The following is a 22,509-nucleotide window of genomic DNA, read 5'->3' as shown; positions in this document are numbered from 1 at the left end:
GCCATTTTGGGGAATTACACTGGACACAATAATTAATATAGAAATGGTGTTCAATTAAAACAAAAGCAATATTCTCTTAAAGGTTTTACATTAGAATTCTTACAACTTCCCCTATTCTAAGAGTTTACATTATTTGATGGTTAAGACTCATCTGCCAGAAAAATGTTCTTCCTCTTGAGGACTCAGTGTCCATGACACCCTGGCATAGACACAAAGCTTGCCATCTTTTCTCACAGTGCTTACAATACTTTGTCACTTTTTTCAAACCGTAAAAATAAATCAGCCAATGTGTTAACATATAGACGTGACTTGCTTTCTTTTTCTTTTCTCCACTTTCAAAGAAAATGTTTTCAGGAAAGAAGTCAGTTGCTATGGAAGCTGTTATTGTAGACTACTTCAATATTAAAAGGCTGAAAAAAAATTAAACTGTTTCAAGTCATCTTTTTAATTAAACACAAGTTCATTTTAATAAGAATGAGGACAAAAAGACAAAGTAATTTCAGAAAACAATGCAACTCTTTGCTCATAAATAGATTTCCTATCAGTAACTGGAATCTCTAAAATCACTGGTAATTCTGACACACTTCTCTTACAAAGCTATTTCTTAGAAATGATGGCCTTTTAGAAAAATAACAGTCGCATATTTCTAAAATCACATTCAGTTCTTGTCATTGTTATGTACTTAGTGTAAAGTTAATGCTCTCAATTCTATTCATTCAGGCAACAAGGCCTCCAGCAAGTTAATTTGCCATAAAGACAGGTTTCATAAAATTCTGTACAAATAAAGCATGGCAACCCACAAAAAGCAGTTTTCCAAATCGGCCTGAAAAATGGAATCACTTCCAATACCATTTGGACACCCAGTCTCCAAGAACTCATGTGGACTGTCATGTGGTGGATACAATCTCATCTGTAATATCATTAGCAGAAATGAACTGTAACCAATTGTAAGTGGCTACTAATTGCCCATGACAATAATGGAAAAATACTGACTCAACCTTAGAAGAGTTAATTTAGTCCGAGTATAAGAGCTAAAGTCTTGGGCTACCACTATATCACAGGCTGGCTTTATTAGTCATTTCTTCTGGAGTTCTAGCTGAAAAATACAGATCATGGAATGAATGAGAAGCTGAGATGACACTGACAATCTCAGTTGTGTTAACTGAACTCTCTGGGCTAAAGGACTGAAAAATACAGCTTGGATAACACATGTAAAAAAGTTGTTTGGAGTCTGGGAATTTGCTCATCCAATAAAAGTACAACTGCAGCACAAGCTTGATGATGTGAGTTTGATCTCTAGAACTAATGTAAAAAAACTGGATATGGTTGCATAAATGTGCAACTCCAATGCTCTTGTGAGGAGGAGGTGGATACAGGATATTCTGGTAGAAGTTCAGGGGCCAGGTCACCTTGATCAAGCAGCAGAAACAAGACAGACAGCAGAATATTGCCTTAACAAGGTATAGGCCAGAACAAAATAAACAAACAAACAAATAATAAATAAAATTCATCATTCTCTGATAAACTCAAAACCCTGGAGGTGTTTTGCATACCTGGAAATTATTGCTTATGTGAAGTGTTCTTGAGACTGGGGAGGTAGCTCAGTGGTAGTGGGCTTATCACTTACAAGGCCTTTGGTTTAATTCTCAGAAATGATGATGATGATGATGATGATGATGATGATGATGATGATAAAAGTTTGTTTGGCATATAGGAACACAGCAGTACACTGCTGTCAATCAAGAGAAGACAAGAGCTGGCACTTTCCTATTTCCTCACAAACACAGCTTACCTAGTGCTGGAACAGTTAAGAAAAGCACTGACGGAAAAGGCAGAGCGGTCATTTTCTCAGAGAGCTGTATCAAATGTTCATGGTCTCATTTCTTTTCAGTCCTGGGCATACGGGTCAGTATTTTCTCAAGCCTGAAAGAGGCTGACTAACTTCTGCAAAAGAGGCCATGTTTCTTACAGCAGTCTTCATTCCTTTGCCAAACAGTCCCCCCAGGGAAAATAGGCCTTACCTCCATGATCTGAGAGACCAGAAATTTCACTTAATGTCATCAAATGAGCTGACTACATGGTAGCTGTTTAAAATAATGAATCTGAATATGGGCAGGGGTAGGTCAGCTTACTAAAGTAATGCTATTTTAAGAAAGTAGTTAGACAAAAAAAAAAGTATAATTAAACTTTAGTCAGTCTGTCTCATCTCTGTCTCTTTGGGGGTGGTAGATATTTTTCCTCCTACAATCATCCTGCTTAAAAGAATGGATCACTGACCTAAACGTGGTCCATTGCTGACTACAATGTTGTTAATGTTGCACCTGACTCTTTAATTTCGAGAAGACTACTTTTAAATCAACTACTCAGAATTCTCTCCAGTGAGTCTATTATGCTTTGTGAATATTATAATCCACAAATGCATTAAAGAAGGCATATATAGACTCAGACATGACTTACTCCCTATTTCCTAAAGGTTAAAAATAGAAAGCCTCTCATCTAGGGGACTGCTATTTATTCTTTTAAGCATGCATTATAGTATTAGATAAAAATATCTAACTTGCTGCATCTTTAAATACCTCCTCTCTGCTTCATCAGAGTTAAGGTGATCCACAGGCCATCTACTGTTTTCACTTTCTCACTGTTGACTTACTCCTTAAGCATCTGCCACCTGTCCTCTGCCTCTACTCCTCAATGAGCCTCTATCCAAAGATCATGGAAAGTACGTCTTTCTGTAAATGTTTTCTTAGTTCAGCTTCCATGGTTTATATTCTCTCAAGAATCCTGCTGTTTCTTGGGCTCTTTTTCTTTCTGTTCTGAATATAGTAATACCTGAAAGAGCTTTGCTAATCCCTAGCTGCCTTCTCTTATCTTTACATACTCAGTCCCTTTAAAATGCACTATCTCTAGACTAAAGTATTAATTCCTGTATTTTTTTTTACTATACCTTTTCCCCCTCTAAAATCCTATAGCTATCTCAAATGTGTAAGTACAAAATTCAAGTAGCAATCTTTGCTGATGCCAACTGCCAACCTCCAGTTTTGACAAACTATTTTTCAAAGATAGCCTCAATAATAATTCTCCAACACTTTTGTACACTAAGACCTTACCATTTCCCAATGAAGAAAGGAAGATCTATTCCTTCCCTTTGAATTTAGGACAGTCTATATGTGTTCTAGTCATCAGGTCCAGCATAGCCCAGCTTTCTAGGAATCTTATCCTGCATGTTAGACATGTAAGTGAAGAAGCCTCCAGATCTCCAAATGATACCAGTCTCAGGCATCTGAGTTATCATCAGCCATTTGAACCGCTGCAGCTGAGGCTGTAAGACGCTGTAGAGCAATAAGCAATAAACAATAAACAATAAGCCCTGTTTTCAATAAAGTGGTAGCATTCTTAAGCTACCAAGTTTGAGGTGAACTGTTACACTAGAGTAACTACAGTATAGTAATATTCCAGTAAAATCACAAATTGCGCCTGGATCCTCCTGTCTTCCAGGAATTGGTTGTCTCATAACCATTTACACAGGTAAGACAAGTCATTGTTTTCCAAGACAAGACAAAGTGAGCAGGAGTCTGCACACTGACTGTTTCCACCTGTTCTCTTTTAACTGATTCTATATATTGCTGAATCAACACTTTTAAACTGCAGCTCTTACCATATCACTTTTCACTACAGATCTCTGGCATCTAAAAAGAAAATACCAAACTATTTCATCATTCATAGTGTTCTATGATTTGGTTTACATTTACACTTTATGCTTTACTTATACTGCTGATCCTCTAATTCCATTGGTTTAGTTACCATCCTCTACAGATAACCCTAATTTGTCCATGCTTTAACCTTGCTGATGTTGCTCATGTACTTTTCTCTCATACCATAGGCATAAAATTTATAAATTTATGTGTTGATTGCATAGCTCTGCTATACGCAAATGCCCTCAGTGTTTATTACCTGACATGCCTTACCTTTCAGCTCATGAGTATTTTTATATTTTTCTCTCCTCTGTTGAACTGTAAAATTCATTAAAGACTTCCACTGAATTTTAATAATCTCCCTAGCTTCTAGTATGTTGCTTTACACCGGGGAAAAAAATCTGGCTTGAAAATTCTTCTACTTTAATACTTAATAAACATGAAAAATGTGCAAGGCTGTGAAAAGTGGACCTCCTGCATTGTCTTCTTTGATGTTCTGAAAAAACAAAACTAGTTACTTTAGGTAAAGAAATGGTTAGGAACTTGAAGAAGAGGTTCTGTCAATGGATATGCTCAGTTTAAAAAGTATAAAATATGATGCAATGCTTCTATAAGTATGTGTTGTAGCAATGCGGCAACTGCTACATGCTGAATAATACTGAGTTAGGATCCTACCATAAATGTTAAGTATCTCATATCAAGCCCATATTTTACGTACTGGCATTATGAGAAAAAAAATGGAGGGGGTGGCCTCTGTTTATATGTTAACAAAGCCATTTCTCAGTGCAACTGAGATACTCAAATAAAGGCATAATTTAGGAAGGAAGGCTGTTATTAATATTCTTTAGGTGGGCAACTTCAGCTAAAACTCTCTTTGAGCACTCAATGTACACTCAATTTTTTTTGACCCTGTGAGTTTTTAGTTATGTAACATTCTAGTGTCACCTCTTAAAACAACAGAAACAGAAACAAAACCCAAACCATTTAGTCATTTATAGATAATCCAACTACATAGAAAACATATCTCCCATAATCTACAATCCCTTCTATTGTTCATTCTGCTCAATATTTGAAGAACATGCTTGGGATAATCCAAGTACCACTTGCCACTCTTTATAAATTATTACACAACTCTGATACCACTGTTTTTCATTTGGGTACTTTTCCTAAACATCATCTAGAAACACCCCTCTCAATGACTATATTTTATTTTATATAATGGTATAGTAGCCTCTAGAAACTAGAACTGCCCAATTTTGTTGTATCATGTGGACCTAAACCAACCTACCTTGCAAAATGGTAACAGAAAAGTCAGCAGATGTCTCCAATGAAACCTACTTAAAGTCTCCTGTCTTAAAACTCATTCTTGAACACCAATTTCTCTTGCAGTGGTTGTGACAGTCATCTCTCCCTGCCTCTTTAAGAGAATAGAAACACCATTCATTAGAATAGAAATGTATTTGTAATGAAATTTTAGCTTGGTCTAACCATGCAAGAAGCTATTATCCATCCGTTATCTTTATGTGCATGATTAGGAATAATAGCTGATTTGTGAAGTTATCTATTACTGGAAATAATCAAGATTAATGAGCCCTGTGGCACTTGCTGAATGCCTCGAGAGATTTATTGCTCAGGATGTGCATTTCTCTTGTTTTGTTGTTGGTGCTGTCAGGAGCTTTTTCTATAACTGCAAATGGAGACATAGATTAATTGGAAAAGAGGAAAAAGGCTCTTTCAGTGTTATCAAGGATTTTAGCCTGTTCAATCACACCTTTCTCAATGACACTATTTTATGTAATGATGTAGGATCCCAAATGCCAGTATCTTCTAAATTTGCATAGAGAGTATGTGGCTCTCACCTTCAGAGACACAGGTAGCAGATACAAATGATACTGTTCAGTTAAGAATCTTGTCTCAAGTCAAGAGAGTAAAAGAAAAGAGGAAACAAAAAGGTTGCTATCACTGTGAATGTCACAGGAGCTAAAATCATCTTCTCAACCAGGGAGATCCTGCTTCTCCTCAATGGAACTGCCATATAGTTAGTTATAGGGCTGTACAAATGGCAGAGATACTGGGCTCACATGAAACTCCAGTAATGTGTACGTAAATGTTTTTAAATTTTTTAATTTATTTTATGTGTATGAGTCTTTTGTCTGCAAGTGTATTTGTGTATCACATGTGTGTCTGGTGCCCATGGAAGCCAGAAAAGGGTGACAGATACCCTAGGATTGGAGTTACAGATAATTCTAAGTTGCCACATATGTGCTGGGGATAGAACCTGGGTCCTCTGCAAGAGCAATCAGTGCTCTTAACTGCTAAACCTTCTCTCCAGCCTCTCAGTCTTTTTATTTTACCAACTGTACAGTTAACATGAAGTTACAAAAACTGCTTTTGACACAGGAAGATGGAAAAGTGAGAATAAAACCTTCCAATGACCAGATCTCATTTTAGAGAAGCAGAAATAAAGACTCTGAGTCAGATCATCTGCTTTGGACTCCAAGTTTTACAACACAGCCATATATAAATTCCAGGAAGTCAGGTAAACTTTTTACATTTTATGGCTTAGATGTAAACTGGGGAAAACAACAGTACTAATAACCTAAATAACTAATAACTAGTTGGGATAGACTAAACAATACATGCAAAAGTGCTATGGAGAACTTTAGAAAAGGGAGTTATTATTGTTTCCAATAACAACTTGCCAGTCAAGATATACTCAACAACCTCTTGAGTTTTTAATTCATAGTGTTCTGAGGCACTTGTTCAAAATTTTAGATCTATTTTGCCCAATGGTCAAAATTACTATAGTAAGGATGGCCATTAAATAGAAATACAGATTTGGCTGCTAGATTCATCAGCCATGAAGTAACAACATGATGTTGGTCAAGGCTCTTTATTATTTTTGGTTTAGTTTTCCTATCTATAATGAACTGAAAACTGATTTTTTTAAATTTTATTTTATTATGTATACAGTATTCTGCCTGCATGTGTCCCTGCAGGCCAGAAGAGGGCACCAGATCTCATTATAGATGGTTGTGAGCCACCATGTGGTTGCTGGGAATTGAACTCAGGACCTCTGGAAGAACAGTTAGTGCTCTTAACTGCTGAGCCATCTCTCCAGGCCCGAAAATGGGTTTATAATGTCTTAAATGATAACATTACCTAAAATTTTAGATTATACTTACTCTTTTTAATTAAATTTGAGAGGACTATCATCATAACATAAAATCAATGCAATTTACTCAAAATTAAGTTGTAAGAAAAAAGAAGAGTTAGATTTGAACATTCAGAAGATCACTACATTATTTATTAGCAACTACAATGAGGCCACGGGGTGTTTACTTGTAGGAAAATTTCAGAAACCAAACCTTTTGCAAAATTCAATAATAGTAGAATATCCCAACAGGATTCTCTTAATGTAGTAGAGCTTGCATTTCCATATTATTAACAGGATCATTGGGTTCACTTAAAAGCAAATATGCTGATGACCTTAGTGTTTGATGGTAACAGAACTTTTTTATTGGTGAAGAGGTCAGTTAATCTCTAGATTATAATTACCCACTCTCTTGTCAGAATTTAGAATAAACTGTTTTTTTTTTCTATTCCCCTTTCCACAGACTTGTATCTAATTATCAATAGGATCTGAGATTTCTCCACCAATGGAAAACTAGCTATTTTTAAACTATTGTTTAAGCAATACTTTCATTCTTCATACAAAAGCATACTGTGTATGAACTCCAGTGCATGCATTTCATAATTTCTCTCTCCTAAATCCTACCCATGATTTTGTCTGCTAATATACTATTTACCTTTTAAAGTCAAAGTCAAATTCCATGCTACTGCCAGTTTCAACCTTTTCAAGTGACAGTCATCTCTCCAGTAGTGCTCCAAAGCTTCTTCTAACTTCTAATGATTTTGTACAATCTTATAAGTATATATATTTTTTTCAGTGAACCCTAGAGAAATCTAAATACTAACAGAGGCCATCACTAAATCAAGTTAGCTAAACATATAGCAAAAAACTATCATATGTTTGTGCATTCCCTGTCTCTCCAACAAGAACTAAGCAGAAAGATGACCTCTTAATTAGTGTTTTTTCCCACCCCTATATCTGGCACATATTATCAACAGAAGTTGTTATTCAAATATGTTTCACAATTATTTTTACCTTTTGTATTATAGCCAACTAGAGAACAAGACAGCAGGTTCTTTTAGAGTCCTCTGTCTTCTGGAGGCTAAACAACTATTTAAATTATAGTTTCTCCTTTGCCAAATTCAACCTTAAGCAGACTACAGACAACCAGCAAGGCTGGATCATCATGGTAGGCTGGTAACTGCTCTGAATATCATGAAGTCCATGTCTCTGGTTCCAGGGAATGACAAATATGGTATTTATGGTGGCTCTGCACTGCTGTAACTGTGATCACTCCACAGTGACACTGCTGGAAGACATCAAAGGCTAGCCCAAGAGTGAAGGCTGAATTACAATCTCTCTATTATGAACTGTTCAATTCCACTGATGTAAGAGTGGGCTATGTGTGTTTTCTCTGCATTTTTAGAGTTGACAGCTGAATTTCTACCTACACATTGGGTATATGCCAAACAAAGTTCTATAGAAGCACGTGTACAAGCAAACACACACACACACACACACACACACACACACACACACACACAGAGAGAGAGAGAGAGAGAGAGAGAGAGAGAGAGAGAGAGAGAGAGAGAGAAAGATAGACAGACAAGACAGACAAAGAGAGAAAGATTAAGGAAGAGAGAGAAAGGGAGAGACAGACAGACACAAAAGTTCAAAGACTAGAAATAAAATATAGTTTTACACATTCAGTGTATGAAGAACTTATACTGGTGACATACCTCAACTGTACTTACAAATAAAGAGATGAAAGGAGAATGTTTTAATCAATTGTGAAACAAATCTTTTTTTTTTTTTTTTTGGTTTTTTGAGACAGGGTTTCTCTATGTAGCTTTGCGCCTTTCCTGGAACTCACTTGGTAGCCCACGCTGGCCTCAAACTCACAGAGATCCGCCTGGCTCTGCCTCCCGAGTGCTGGGATTAAAGGCATGAGCCACCACCACCCGGCTGAAACAAATCTTTTAGTCCATGTATTTGCATACCTCTTTAATCATACTACATTTACACTAAAGTTGGAGTAGTGTAATTATCTAAATGAAAGCAATTGCCATGCCCAAGAGCATCATTTCTCCAAGAAAAAAACTGCTAGGCATCAAAGGTTTATAGTATTTTCATGCATAGGTCAAGAATGCGTCATAAGCAAGATAATATAGAATTGCTGCCTTGTTTTGTTTTTCTTTTCTATTTTTTCAAATTAAAAGATAAAACAATCTATATTTCTGTTGTTAGAAATAATCATTCATTATCCCAGTAAGCTTTAAATGGGTACATATAATGCTATAGTGTCATATCTCTACCTACATCTATGGGGTAGTGTGTGAAAAGGGCTTGGAGTCTGAATAAATTTTGAAGAATGGAGGGCTTGGAGATCAAGGATACACTAGAGTAGCAGTTCTCAACATGTGGGTCACCACCCCTTTGGGGTTGAAAGACCCTTCACAGGGGTTGCCTAAGACCATCAGAAAACACAAATAGTTACAGTATGATTCATAACAGTATGCAAAATTATAGTTATGAAATAGCAACAAAAATAATTTTATGATTGGGTGTCACCAAAACATGAGAACTGTATTAAAGAATCCCAGCACTAGAAGGTTGAGAGCCACTGCTCTAGACCTATGCAACTGAGAATTCTAGAAATGGACCAATCAGTAAACTGAGAAGAGGGAATATATATGAAGAGATTTTCTTCTACAATCTGGAGTTGAGTTATTCTCTATGAACATCTGCAGTTGGGTGGATTTATCTCAGTGAAAGTAGTAAATTCATCCCCTTTTGTTATCATTTTTTCTAAGTAAAGCATAAGTCCATCAAAAGTAAAATCTGTAGAACCCAAGGGATAAAAGGTGTGGAAACTCATTTCCCATATCCATATATTCCTTCACAAACTTCCTTTGGATAATACAAAAAAGGGAAATCACACAGAAACCAGAGGAGGGAAAGAAATTAATAAAAAATGATAGTAATGTGTTTTAAACACTCTGAAATTTATGTATCTATTGGATTATGGAATTATTCTCAAAGAAAAGAATTCAGAACTTACATGGATAAAATAGGAACTATAAGAATAGGAAATTACCTTGACCAGGCAGAATATGATCTATTCCAGTCTAACTAATGGGTCACTTCCCAATTCTCATTTATACTTTTCATACCCTCTGGTAAGCTTTTCTTAAAGGATTATTTTGGGCTTCAAAACTACTCATATGCTTTTATAGATATTACTGTATATCTAAATTCTGACACAGCAGTTTGAAGTCAGACTATAGATTTTGTACTACATATTTTCTTCCACTCATATAACAGTTCCTAGGGCTATGGAACTAGAGTTCATAAAAGTGAAATTAATTTTATGTTAATATATATCATATGGTTATGATTAAGAGTGAATTGTTCAAAGTATATCTGTCAAGAGGTTCATGCCTGTATTTCAGTATATCTCACAGAGCACTGGAATATTTAACAATAAATAGCTAACTCTGAAACTAATTACTCTCTAGTTCCAATTTGACATTTCATTGAAAAGACTAACAGGTCCTTTCATGAAGCTCAGAAGACTTGCATTGTTTCCAAAAGACAGAAGTATCTAGTTATAAAAGCCTTATAGTACCTTACAATGAACTATGCAGAACTGATTTACCTGGAATTATTTCAAAATTCTTCCCCAGTGCTGTGCTTCCTTATCCTATCTGAGCTTAAAGAAAGAAAAAAAAAATGGCAATAGTATCCATTTGAATCAATCACTTGAATAAAAACTTACACATCAATGAGCAACCTTTTACAGGGATGTGTTCTGATGTTATATACCTATTCTTCGAAACTATTCTATACATTGAAACTCTAGTATTTATAATGATAACTCTAAGACATTGCATGACCTATAATCACCAAGGATATGTTAACTGAATGAGTTAATGATTTTTAAAACTGCATAGGATGAGGGAACTTACCATTTTATAGGTAAGGAATTTAGATCCATGAAAATAAAAGTGACGTGCCTAAGGTTACTGAGCAGTAAACAAGTCCAATACTTCTTTCACAGTCTCTAGTTTACCTGTCTTTTTAAAAGCTGTATGCTACTAATCTAGGTTAGATGTTGCAGATGGGTTTTCCTATACTCAAATTCCTATAAGTCTGAAACTTTACTATTGACTACCAATATCTTGATTTTTAATGCTCAAATCAGCAGATTTAAAATTTCTTCATATTTTAGGGCTAAAAACAGTCTATGGATCTAAGTTACACTCATTTTTTCTGTAATTTTTTGCTTAATGAATCCACATCATTTCAGTATATACCAAAAGAGGGTATAAATTAACTAGCTACAGATAGCATTCATGTGGGGGGCGGGCAGGGCTGTGGGTGTACTCATGTGTGGAAGTCAAATTTGACATTGTAATATTTTCCTCAACTGCTTCCCCATTGGATATTTTTCTTTTTTAAGAAAAGGTCTCTCACTGGAACTGTATATTGACATTTCCATCAGACTAGCTGCTCAGGAACCCTGGAATCCACTTGTTTTTGTCTCCTATTTCTAGGGTTTACAGGTATGTGCCTCCATGCCTGGCTTCTACATGGACTCTGAGGATCTAAACTCAGGCTCTCAGGCTTGCCCATGGTGAGTACTTTAACTACTGTGCCAGGTCTCCAGCTTTCAAAAGTAGATACTAGTTGCTACATGTATGCTTATTCAGATGACTTGTTATCATCCAGTACTCCATTTAATTCTGGGCTGTAAACTATACATATAAGGACCCCACCTTATAACATGTCCAAGCTGGGTGGTGGTGGCACATGCCTTTAATCCCAGCACTTGGGAGGCGGAGGCAGAGGCAGGCGGATCTCTGTGAGTTCGAGGCCAGTCTAGCACACAGTAAGAGCCCTTGGGCCACATCTATCTAGCTCTTGTATAATGCAGTGGGCCCATGTCTCTGCAATGTTAATGCAGCCTTAAAGCATCTGACTTGTTACTGTTCAAAAAATTCTGTTCCTTTTTGCTAAGTACTAATTTTGGGCTCTTAAGCATAACTAGGATTTTAAGGTAAAGCCACAACCTACCCCCATAGTATTCTCCAAATCCTCCAACATTTTCCCTCATCCATAAAGTCTGATTTTATTAAAGCTTGGCAACTTTCGATCAGACAAATGTGGTTAACAAGCTTTCCCCATCTAACTACATGGCATCTTTTTTTAAAAAATCCTAACTACTTTTTTATGTCTATACTTTATTAAAGATGAATCCCAATTTTGCCTTCTAAATTCAAGAGACTTCAAATAATTTAAAATAATTAGTTTTCTTACACTATTTTTGTTAAACTACCTTTTTGAAAAAAATATTTCAACCAAAACAAAAAAGCCAGACAAATGGCAGTTGCATGTAATTCCAGGACTCAAGGAAGGCAGGCAGGCTCTGTTTTTTAGCTAACTAGGGCCTCATAGTGAGACTGTATCAGAAAAATAACACCAAAGAAACCAACAAGAAGAAAAAAGACTTATTTTGATCACTTTGAGACATTAATGTTGTAGTAAATTAAAGATTTCAATTGGGAGTTTTTCCTAATAGTTTTCCCTGGCCTAGGAAGTTTCAGATCACCATTTCACAGTGTCTGCCTGTTTGATAACGTTGATGAGTCTCTCTCTTCGTTTCACAAACTGATGCAGATGCTCATCCTCACTTCATCCTTGCCATCCCATAAACCTTACTACTAAGACAAGTCTCCAGTGGGGATAAAGAGAACTAAGGTAAACAAAACATATACTCATTTTTGAGACTTTGGACATATGAGTCAGTACTTCAGTTCCAGCATGAATCTATCTTATTCAAAGTACAGCAGATTTCTTTGGAGTTTTTAAAAACATCTCTTTACAAAAGAACACTTTCAGCACAATGCTTTTCAGGATCAAATTACCATTTCTCACAAACTTTCCTTATAGCTCATCCACCTATCCACACTTTCCAAACCCCAAAGGATAGGCTACACTCCTCACAAAACATAAAGCATAGATGTATACCAGTTAAGTTCCCACAACACTGCACTACCTTTCTTATACCCAGAAATATCTATCCCATGGTTAGTAGTAAAATAGTACTCTGGGATTCAAGGCTATTTTGATATAATAATAATCCTTAATAAGTGAACCACATTTGAGTACAATATAAAAACCATTTCACTTAAAATGAAACCTATTGCACATGATGTATTAAGGCACAATGCTTGATCTAGGATAGATGTCTAAATTTGAATTTGCTGTATTTATAACTATCAAAAGCTAATAGTTCATTAAAATTAGTATATATCCCAAATGCTATTAAACTGTTAACACACACACATATGCTGCAGTGAAAATTCTTAAGAATACTATAATATTTCAGTTTCTTATGCCACTGTCATCTCTGTTGTACGTCCATCTATTAGTATTCCAGAAGAAGTTACATAAAAAGACAACATCAAGTGGAGAGGTAGGGTGATGAATTAAATTTCATTAAAATAAAATATTTCAGAGGGGAAAATATCATAGTACCGTAAGATCTTTCTTCCAAAGCTGAGATTACTCACTCTACAAAGTGGATGTGAGGTGTATTGGGTCTAAAAAGTCACCCCAGATCACTGGTGCTCAGATATGAAATGGAAAGAACAATGTCAAGCTACTGTGGTTCTCAAAGGCCAGTAGTCATACTATATCCTTAAAGCAAGAAAACCAGTATTTACACTGTGTTCATGGTCTGGGTAATGTGCAACAAAACAGATATGCCCTTCTAACTACTCATTATGGTGTGCTTAAAAGAAAATCAAGCACCAAGATCTGATTTTCATATTGTGACATCAAAATCTTTCCCTTAAGGCAAATAAACAATTTCTCACATGCATGTCAATGAGTTGATGTCAGTTACAGAAAGAAAGAAAGAGGGAAGGAGGACTAGAAGGAACAAATCCCAGGAGAAGAAACAGTAATTCTGTAAGATTCAGACTTTGGTGCTTTCCATAGGCTGACTGCATTAATTAAACAAGGACTTTGATGCTAGAAGAACTGACAGGGACTGAAGAGATGCTCAGGGGTTAAGAGCACTTGCTCCTGCAGAACACCCAGTTTCAGTTCCAATACCCACACAATGGCATACAGACATCTCTAACTCCAGTTCCAGGGAATCCAACATTTCTTCTGACCTCTGTGGGCATCAGGCATGCATGTGGAGCACATACATACATAATACATACCACTCATATATAAAGTAAATAAATCTAAATTTTTTAACTGGCAAAAGTGAATTTAAAAGAAAGTGAGGAGGGGTATATGAGAGGGTTTGGAGGAAGAAAGGGAAGAGGAAAATGTAATCATATTATAATTTCAAAATTTAGAAAGCTGGCAAAAGAATATGGCTTGAATTTACCTATACCAACAATTTCTTCTGTTTTACTTGGCAACATGAAATTCAGCTACAGACACTCTTGGTCAGCATGGCCCTACTGAGAAATCGTAATAGTATAACATGAGGCAGTCTCCAAGCCCAAGACTGTTGTCACAAACTCACCATTTTATTTCCACAAATGATTAACTAATTATGCCAGTTATGCCGTTCACTTATTTAAGGTTTTCTATGTATATCAAACGTTTTATGGGGTGAAATGTGAAACTTTTCATATCTCCTTTTCTTCCTGCATTGGGGTCTCAAATAAAGTATTGGTGAAAGATCAAAAATGCGTTTCCAAAGCTTCTGGAAACTCATTTTATTAATTTGATTTTCAAAAGGACTAATTAAAAAACCAAGACAGTTTGGAGAAGTCTAGTATGAGGCAACATTAGAAAGCAGTGAAACTGATCTTAAATTGGTTCTGTACTGCCAGGTTGTATGAACTGTATGTATCTGCTGCATAGTCATGTTTTGATCAATGACAGATCATGTATATGACAATGATAATGATGAAAAATTCCTATTGGTCAATGGCAGCATCATAGTGCGATGCAGTACTCACGTTTGCTGTTACAAGCAAACTTATTGTTCTGTCTACTGTATGAAAATTTAGCACATAAAATTATATATACTATATAATACCTGATAATAAACAACTGTGTACTTGCTTATACATTCACTATATTTTTATCATTATTGTAGAGTTTATACCTTATATACTTAGAAAATGTACTGTAAAACAGTATGGTGTGTAATGCTAGCAGCAGCCTCATGCACCCTATGACCACATCTCTTAAATGCATTAGGAGGCCACATCCAGTGATTGGCCTCAACAATTTAGGTTTACATAATATACTTTATAATGTATGTACAATGAAGAAACTGCCTAAAGACAAATTTCTCACAGTATATCCTTATTTTCAATCAGCATTATTATCTTACAAATAGTAAAAATAATCCTAAGACACTGAGTTTGTCTACTTATTTTAAGAAAATATCTTGCTATGTAATACTGGCTAGCCTCATCTCGCCTTGCCTTGAACTCCAATTCTTCCTGCCTCTGCCTCTGCCTCCTATATGCTGACATTACAGGCATGTACCAGTATGTCGGTCAAGAGCCTAGTCTTTGATGTGAAAAACAATTCATTACTTAGACTGTGCCACTATTTCTGTGAGAAGACCTATGAGGAAATGTGGAGCCTGACTCTTCTGGGTATGAATTTCGGTTCTAACTCCTCCTACATGGCTGATCTCTGAAAGGAAATATTCCTTCTTTAAATCATTTTATCACATTCAAATGTAATAACAAATCAAACTCATAGGGCTATTGTGAACAATAAATTTGATGTAACTTTAGTTGGGTGCCTGGTCTAATACAACCTCACTATCTTCAATTTGATTATCAGAACTAATGCCCTCTATATCTTGCCATAAGAGATAAGTCAGAATTCAAGGAGACTCCTGGACTTGAATGTTCAAAAACATGAGCATTCAAGTAGTCCATACATGTGTACACTAATTTAAATTAAAGATTAACATTAATAGATACATTAAAAAGAAAACAAACATAAAAGTGAACAGGCAGCCGGGCGGTGGTGGCGCACGCCTTTAATCCCAGCACTCGGGAGGCAGAGGCAGGTGGATCTCTGTGAGTACAAGGCCAGCCTGGTCTCCAAAGCAAGTTCCAGGAAAGGCGCAAAGCTACACAGAGAAACCCTGTCTCAAAACAAACAAACAAACAAACAAAAAAAAAGTGAACAGGCTCACTGTTAACATCTGATCATTTGATATTACTCTCTTTTCTTCCTTTAAACAGCCAAATTTACAAACAAACAAAACAAAACAAAACCTGACTCAAACGCCCCACCTCCAATTTGGAATCTTACTGCTTTACTGAAATATTTCTACAAGTATCAAATATCTTCATGTTTCTCAATTCAAGAAGAATTTTTAAAGTTTTCCTCTTACTTGAACCCTCCCTATAATATTGACTACTGACTTCCTTCACTTAACATACTCCATGAGTCCATCTGTGCTCCTGCTCCTCTCTGTCTGTCTCAGTTACAAGACCATCTGTCTTTCTGGTGGCCAGGACACTGGGTGCTGGGTCTTCTTCTCTCATTTTACATTCCTCATAGGCATATTTCATATTGTTAATGATCATAATAAATTAAGATTTCCAACTAAACTAAGTACGGCTGAATCATAACCATATTCAGTCAGAACTCTCATGAGGTTCTCTCCCCCACATACAGGTGGCTACTTTAATACCATTTTGTGTATTTCAAAAGTCACCTCAAATGAACTCATCTCTTTTAAAATGTGGCAATGCTGACCCCCCCTCTGCTCTTATGATCCTCCAAGGCAGAAGCGCTGTGCCATGCATGTTCACTTCCTACTATAGCTTAGTGGAGCTATCGCTGCATTTCAGCTAGACAAGCCTTCATTCAGTCCAAGTGTGTCAATCCCCTACCTCAGGTCTTTTGCATTTGTTGTTTTCTCTACATCTATCTACTCCCATAGCTCTGTCTCTTGTATTCCTGGTATACCAGAGATTAAACAAAACAAACCAACAAAAAGCACTATCACCAATATCTAGGTCTCCAATGCCTGCCTGCCTCCCTCCCTCCCTCTCTCCCTCCCTTCTTTCCTTCTTTCTTTCATTCATTTGTAAATCAATGTTTTGAAGGGTTGGTGTTCAATGTCAAGGCCCCAAATACAGTACATAGGAGCTCTCCTGATGAAGTACATTCCCAGTCCTACTCTGAATCATAATTAATTGTAAGGCATATTTATCACTTTCCTTCTCTTCATTATCAAGTTTTTAACTGAATCTCAAGCATGTTTTATTAAATATTTTCCTTAATTTACATAAGATTTTTCCATTGTACCTTTGTGAAAGATGCTATAAAACTGTGGACAATGCAGCAAAGAAAATTCAAAATAAAGCTGTGAACTCTTACTCCATAATTGTATCATCCTTCTGAAAATTCCATCATTCTGCCTCCTTTATTCTTGATTTTTTTTTTCTAGTGTGCTGGGAATAGTTAATGAGCAAAGATGTACTAAGTCCTGAGGTAATGAAATTGGAATGAATGCATAGGACAGATAATCACTTATATGCCACAATGCATCCTAGCTTTGGAAAAGGATTCAATGGCATCATTTCTTAATGATAAGGCAGCATGAGTTATTTCCTGACTGAAAGAAATTCTTTCCCCTTGGAAGACTCTACAGGAAGATAAAATGTATGAAATATAGTTAGATGTCTCAACAAAAAGACCCATCCAAAACTAATATATGGTCCAAAGGCCCCTGAGGGTTCAAGGTACTTCCCTATCAATAAGGCGGCATATTACTGTCATTATTTTGAAGGAGAGGTTTTCTGGATTCCTCTAACTAGGATGAACTTTCCCAGTACATAGCTTCATAATATTATTGTCTTCCCTTTCATAGCACTAAGCACAGCTGTACTTTGACATTTATTGGTCTAGTTAGTAAGAAATTAACATTCATTCTCACAAAAATGAGGGTTATGAGGTAGGGAAAATTTTCATTTCTAGCATATTCTTGGTGCCTGAAATCAAGCATGGCACATACTGTAAATTCTCAACACGGATCTTAGGGAAATGAATCCAAATGTACTTGTTTTTATCCAGTCACTACAGACAACGGTTGTAAAAGAGGCACACTACTGAATCATCATTTTTCTATGGGTTATATATTTTCATTCTTCCCCACTTTATTCCCCATTGTGTGGTCCTTGACGATTGTAAAGGACACATTTACTAAGGACTGACTGGGGTGAGGTGGCTTCTATTTTAATTCTCAAAATCTTGCAAAGTGAATACTTATTACTAGTCTTATTTTACAGCTGGGAAGCTGAGATTTAGAAGGTTAAATAACTTGTTTAAGGACACAAAACCAACAAATAAATACAAAATAATAAATAAAATAAAACAAACCAATAAAAAAATACAAGTAAGTACAAAAGAAGATTTAAATTCATACCTGATCTGATTCTACCCAGTGTTCTTTCTATTCCTTTCACTGAAAGCCACCAGGGAAGCATGATCTAGTTCTGTTACAACTCTCCAGAACAGGGAGTTTCTTGGTTAGTGGGGACAATATGACACTATCAAAAGAGCAATGATTCAATTTAAATCAATATTTAGATTTGGTTTATCTGTATGAATTGCTTTTGTTTTTTCTTAAAAGCTTGTATTCTCCTTGCCTCATGTAAGGAATCTTATTTAAGAGTAGAGTATTTGCCATTCAGGTACTGTCAGACATTTCTATTTTCCTTGGAAAATAGAACACTGGCTCCAATATAATAACAGGTATGTCATAGATATTGCATATTTGCAAATTCCTTTTCTTAATCAAATTCAGTAAGAACCCCCCCATCAGGGACTTAGTTCTCACACGCTTCAAAACATGTTTGTACTTCATATAAGAATGCTTGCTTCCATACAAAGACATCAAAGAAACTGTTTATAAACCTTTCCCCAGTGCACATATTTATGCAGTCTTCTTAGTTATAATGGCTTCCTACTTGGAACTTGTTTCACCACATACATTTCTATTAGAGACTTTGCACCCTCCTTTCAAAATGTAACAGCAAAGTCATGAGGTGACATCAATAACCACAAAAAGGTTGGAGTGACATTAAATATAACTTCATGTTAGAAGAAACTGGGAGAGAACTGAAAGTCACAAATTCAATCCCTCTACATAATTTCTACCTTTATGCAGAAGTATTTATCATACCACATGACAATTACTGCAGAGTCAAAAAAAAAAGTGTTATCTTGATTGTATTGCTTCAACCCAACAACAGCTATAGCAATCAGTAAAGAAGGAAAAGATCCAACATGAGCACATGCAGGTGTATGTGCAGCAATCAATCCATCCCCCTCGACCCCAAATCCATGCTTTCTGGGACACAGAAAACTATGGTATAATTTGGCCATACTTTGATTATGTCTCACACAAAACTGACTCAAGTAGCAGCTAACAACCCTGCCTCCTTCTCCATCCCTGCTGTTCAACACATAAGCACACACATGGGGTGGGGGTGGAGTGAGAAAGCCAGAGCCATAAGGTCCTGCATGAACCTCCAGGTCTATTTGTAATCCTTGTCCATCACCTAGGCATGGTAATTGGTGCTTGGCATTCCAGAAAAGATAAAATTCAAGGCAAAAAATTCTGAAAAATATCAAGACATATGTGGGACCAGAGCACTTGCTTTTCTGCTCAATCACTTTCAAAGGCTTTCCATGCACTGATAAAACCAAATTTTTGCAAGGTTCTAGGTAGTTTGGACACTACTGTACCCATGTTTCCCTATCTTCTGTCCATCTGCACCATTCACTTCCACAACTGCCACAGCTGTTTTCAAGCACTTGTTCCAACATTCCTGTTTCACAGAGCATTTTCACTGATGTGCTTTCTGCCTGGACTGTCCTGACAATAACCACATGGTACACTTTCTATATCCTTGTTACGTTTTCATGTAGCTCCTTTCAGATAAAGTCCATACTGATATCATATTTAACCACTCTCTCCCCAAATCCCCTTGACTTGCTCTATCTTCTCCAGCCCATGCACCTTTTAACATAGTTGTTGCATTATCAATTTTCTGTTTTTCCTATCAGACTATATATCCCATAAAGCTAGGAGAAACTGTTCCCTTTGTTCCATGATAATCTATAAACACACTAGTTGAATGAATGAAGTCTGAACTTCATTTTAGGGTTAAGTTTTCCCTTGCTGGCTCTAAAAGTAAACCCACATCTTGCCCTTTTCTTATTTTGACATCAATACATCAAAAACAACTACTTAAAATGATCCTGAAAACCCTCTAGCTAACAAATTAGATTATCACTGGACATTAACTGGTTTATGAATTCATTTCTGCCAATTTCTTTTTTAAAATAATCTGAGGTCCTTCTAGTGCTAAGGCTATCCCAGATTCCCAATTCTCCAAAGTAGAAATTCTTTGACAAAAATGTGAACTCCCCAAGTTTTATACATATATGTGTATATATACTTAGACATATATATGCTTTAAATATAAAAATTGCTTAATCACCAAATTCCATTGATAACAAGGAATTTTGTACTAATAAAGGCAAAGACTACAGGATTACCAGGTCTAATTTAGATGACTAATTACACACAACTTAAGAAAGAACTATTTTTGAAACAGAGACCAGACCTGCAAAGCTCTGCAATATTTTTCTGCCTGATCTAATTTTAGATGATTTTCCTGACCACTGAAGAGTTTGTGCTAAGCCAGGCTTCCCCAGCTCAGGCAATAGATTTCTCTCTCTGGCTGCAAGTCACATTATCTCATGAATGAACTGTTATTTAGGTCAGTAAAGAGGCTCTGGCCTAATTGAATGTGCATTTATCCCTGATGTTCATGCTCTATATATCAAGATTTTTATATAGTTACTGAGAGTGAATGCAGAAGAGACTCTGATGATTAGACTACATTGGAAGCAGAATATTTCAAATTACCAGAATAATTCAAAATATTTAATTCTTTTTCAAATTACATCTTTATTTAATTTGTGTTGAAAGAGTTTGCACACTATGGTGTACATACAGAGGTCAGAGAACAATTTGAAGAAGTTGGCTCTGTCCTTCTACTTTGTGGGTTCCAGATATGGAACTCAGGATGTCAGGCTTGACAGCAAGTGCCTTTACCTGCTAAGTCACCTTATTTTAAATCTCTCATACTTGAATGATACCTTTTGAACTCATTTTTTCTAAAAAGGGCAGGCTATCTGGCTTTAACTTTGGAGCCTAGAGTTCTACAAAGACAAAGGCGATCAACTGCTTCTTTATATTTTTTACTAAGTGTGTGTGTGTGTGTGTGTGTGTGTGTGTTTATGCACATGCATGAAGGTGTTCTCAGAAGACCAAACAGGGACTCAGAAACCCTGGAGCTGGAGTTATAGGTGGTTGTAAGCCACTTGATGTGGGTGGTGGAAACCAAACTCGGATCCTCTGTAAAGACTGTGAATACTGTTGACTGCTGAGTCTAGCCCATTTCTTTATTATAGGCAAACAAAATATATTCATTGACTAAATGACTATCCCATACTCATGAGGGGAAGGATGGTGGGACTGACCTTGGTAAATAGTGATTCGATCCAAATAAAGAATGTGGTTGAGAAGAAACAAGATCCAAAAGTCTAAAAGAAAAAAGAGGTGAGGCCCTGTGAGCTGATTAGAAAATTCAGCTTGTACCCACAAATTACCTTAAATATGCCAAAGAAAATAAGATGATTCTGCTAGTGGTATATTTAAAGAAAACTAAAATATCTTTCACCAAAAATAAATATAAACTATAGGATGATATCCTGACGAGTCTTTTCCGGAAGGAGCTGGCAGTCAGGCCTGACATATATGGCAGACACATAAGTTATTTTCTGAACAAACTTATGAATGTTTAGCATTTGCTGTAATGTAACTGAGAGACTACAACTCCACTGGTGAACACCGCTCGGCAGGAGCTGTGGAACATTAGATTATTTACACAGAGTATAGTAAGTACATATCTTCTCTTCCTCTTCCTGCCTAAGGTTAAAAAAACAAACAAACAAATAAAACCAAAGATATTGAGGCTCCACTTTCAGAGACTATGACTTAGGTAGTCAGAAAAGGATCCAAGTATCAGTGTTTTTAAAATACAAATTAGGTGAACGAAATTCATTTATATTCAAAAATGACAACCACTGATCTCTTGGTATAACACTGACTGTTTTGTTTTAGACAAGGTCTTACTATGTAGTCTTGGCTGGCCTGAAACTCACTACATAGACAATGTAGACTAGGCTGGCCTGAACGCAGAGAGACACTCCTGCCTCTGTTCCTGCTTCACAGGTACTGGTATTATAGGCATGTGCTTGGCCACAATGAATTCCTAAATATACAATACTCTCTTACCTATTCTGATAAACTAGAAAAGTTTTCTTTTTATTTAAAGATATTTGCCATACTGGTGTGACATTTCAGAAGAGTCTGATACACAAACTTAAAATATGAGAGTATATCCTAATTATGTTTTATTTACTATCAAAGAAGAAATAAACCTTATTTCTATGATGCTTTCATGTAAAATTTGTGGTCCCAAATTACTCTTAAAAGGAAAATGATATACATGATGTCTAACAGGCAGAAATGTTTGAAGTCGAAATGGATAATTAAAATACTACAGCTTCAATAATGACTTTTAATGCTTC

At 36.1% G+C, this 22,509-nt stretch overlaps 1 protein-coding gene across 23 annotated transcripts in view; it reads right to left on the bottom strand.

Moving 5' to 3' along the window:
- Celf2 (CUGBP Elav-like family member 2) overlaps nucleotides 1–22,509 on the bottom strand; it is a 640,994-nt gene that overhangs the window by 255,710 nt on the left and 362,775 nt on the right. For 12 of the 23 annotated variants that reach the window (XM_028892143.2, XM_028891961.2, XM_037206436.1 and 9 more), the window contains one exon: nucleotides 21,397–21,459. The exons of the other annotated variants lie outside the window; for them this stretch is intronic. Coding sequence is in view for 10 of the 12 variants with exons in the window: in XM_028891961.2 (XP_028747794.1) it covers nucleotides 21,397–21,459 (63 nt within the window). In the remaining 2 variants the exon portion in view is untranslated. The remainder of the gene's footprint in view (nucleotides 1–21,396; nucleotides 21,460–22,509) is intronic. 23 annotated transcript variants of the gene reach the window in all.

This window comes from Peromyscus leucopus, chromosome 5 (assembly GCF_004664715.2).
Source record: "Peromyscus leucopus breed LL Stock chromosome 5, UCI_PerLeu_2.1, whole genome shotgun sequence".
Taxonomy (NCBI): Eukaryota; Metazoa; Chordata; class Mammalia; order Rodentia; family Cricetidae; genus Peromyscus; species Peromyscus leucopus.
This window is presented reverse-complemented; position numbering and strand designations above follow the sequence as displayed.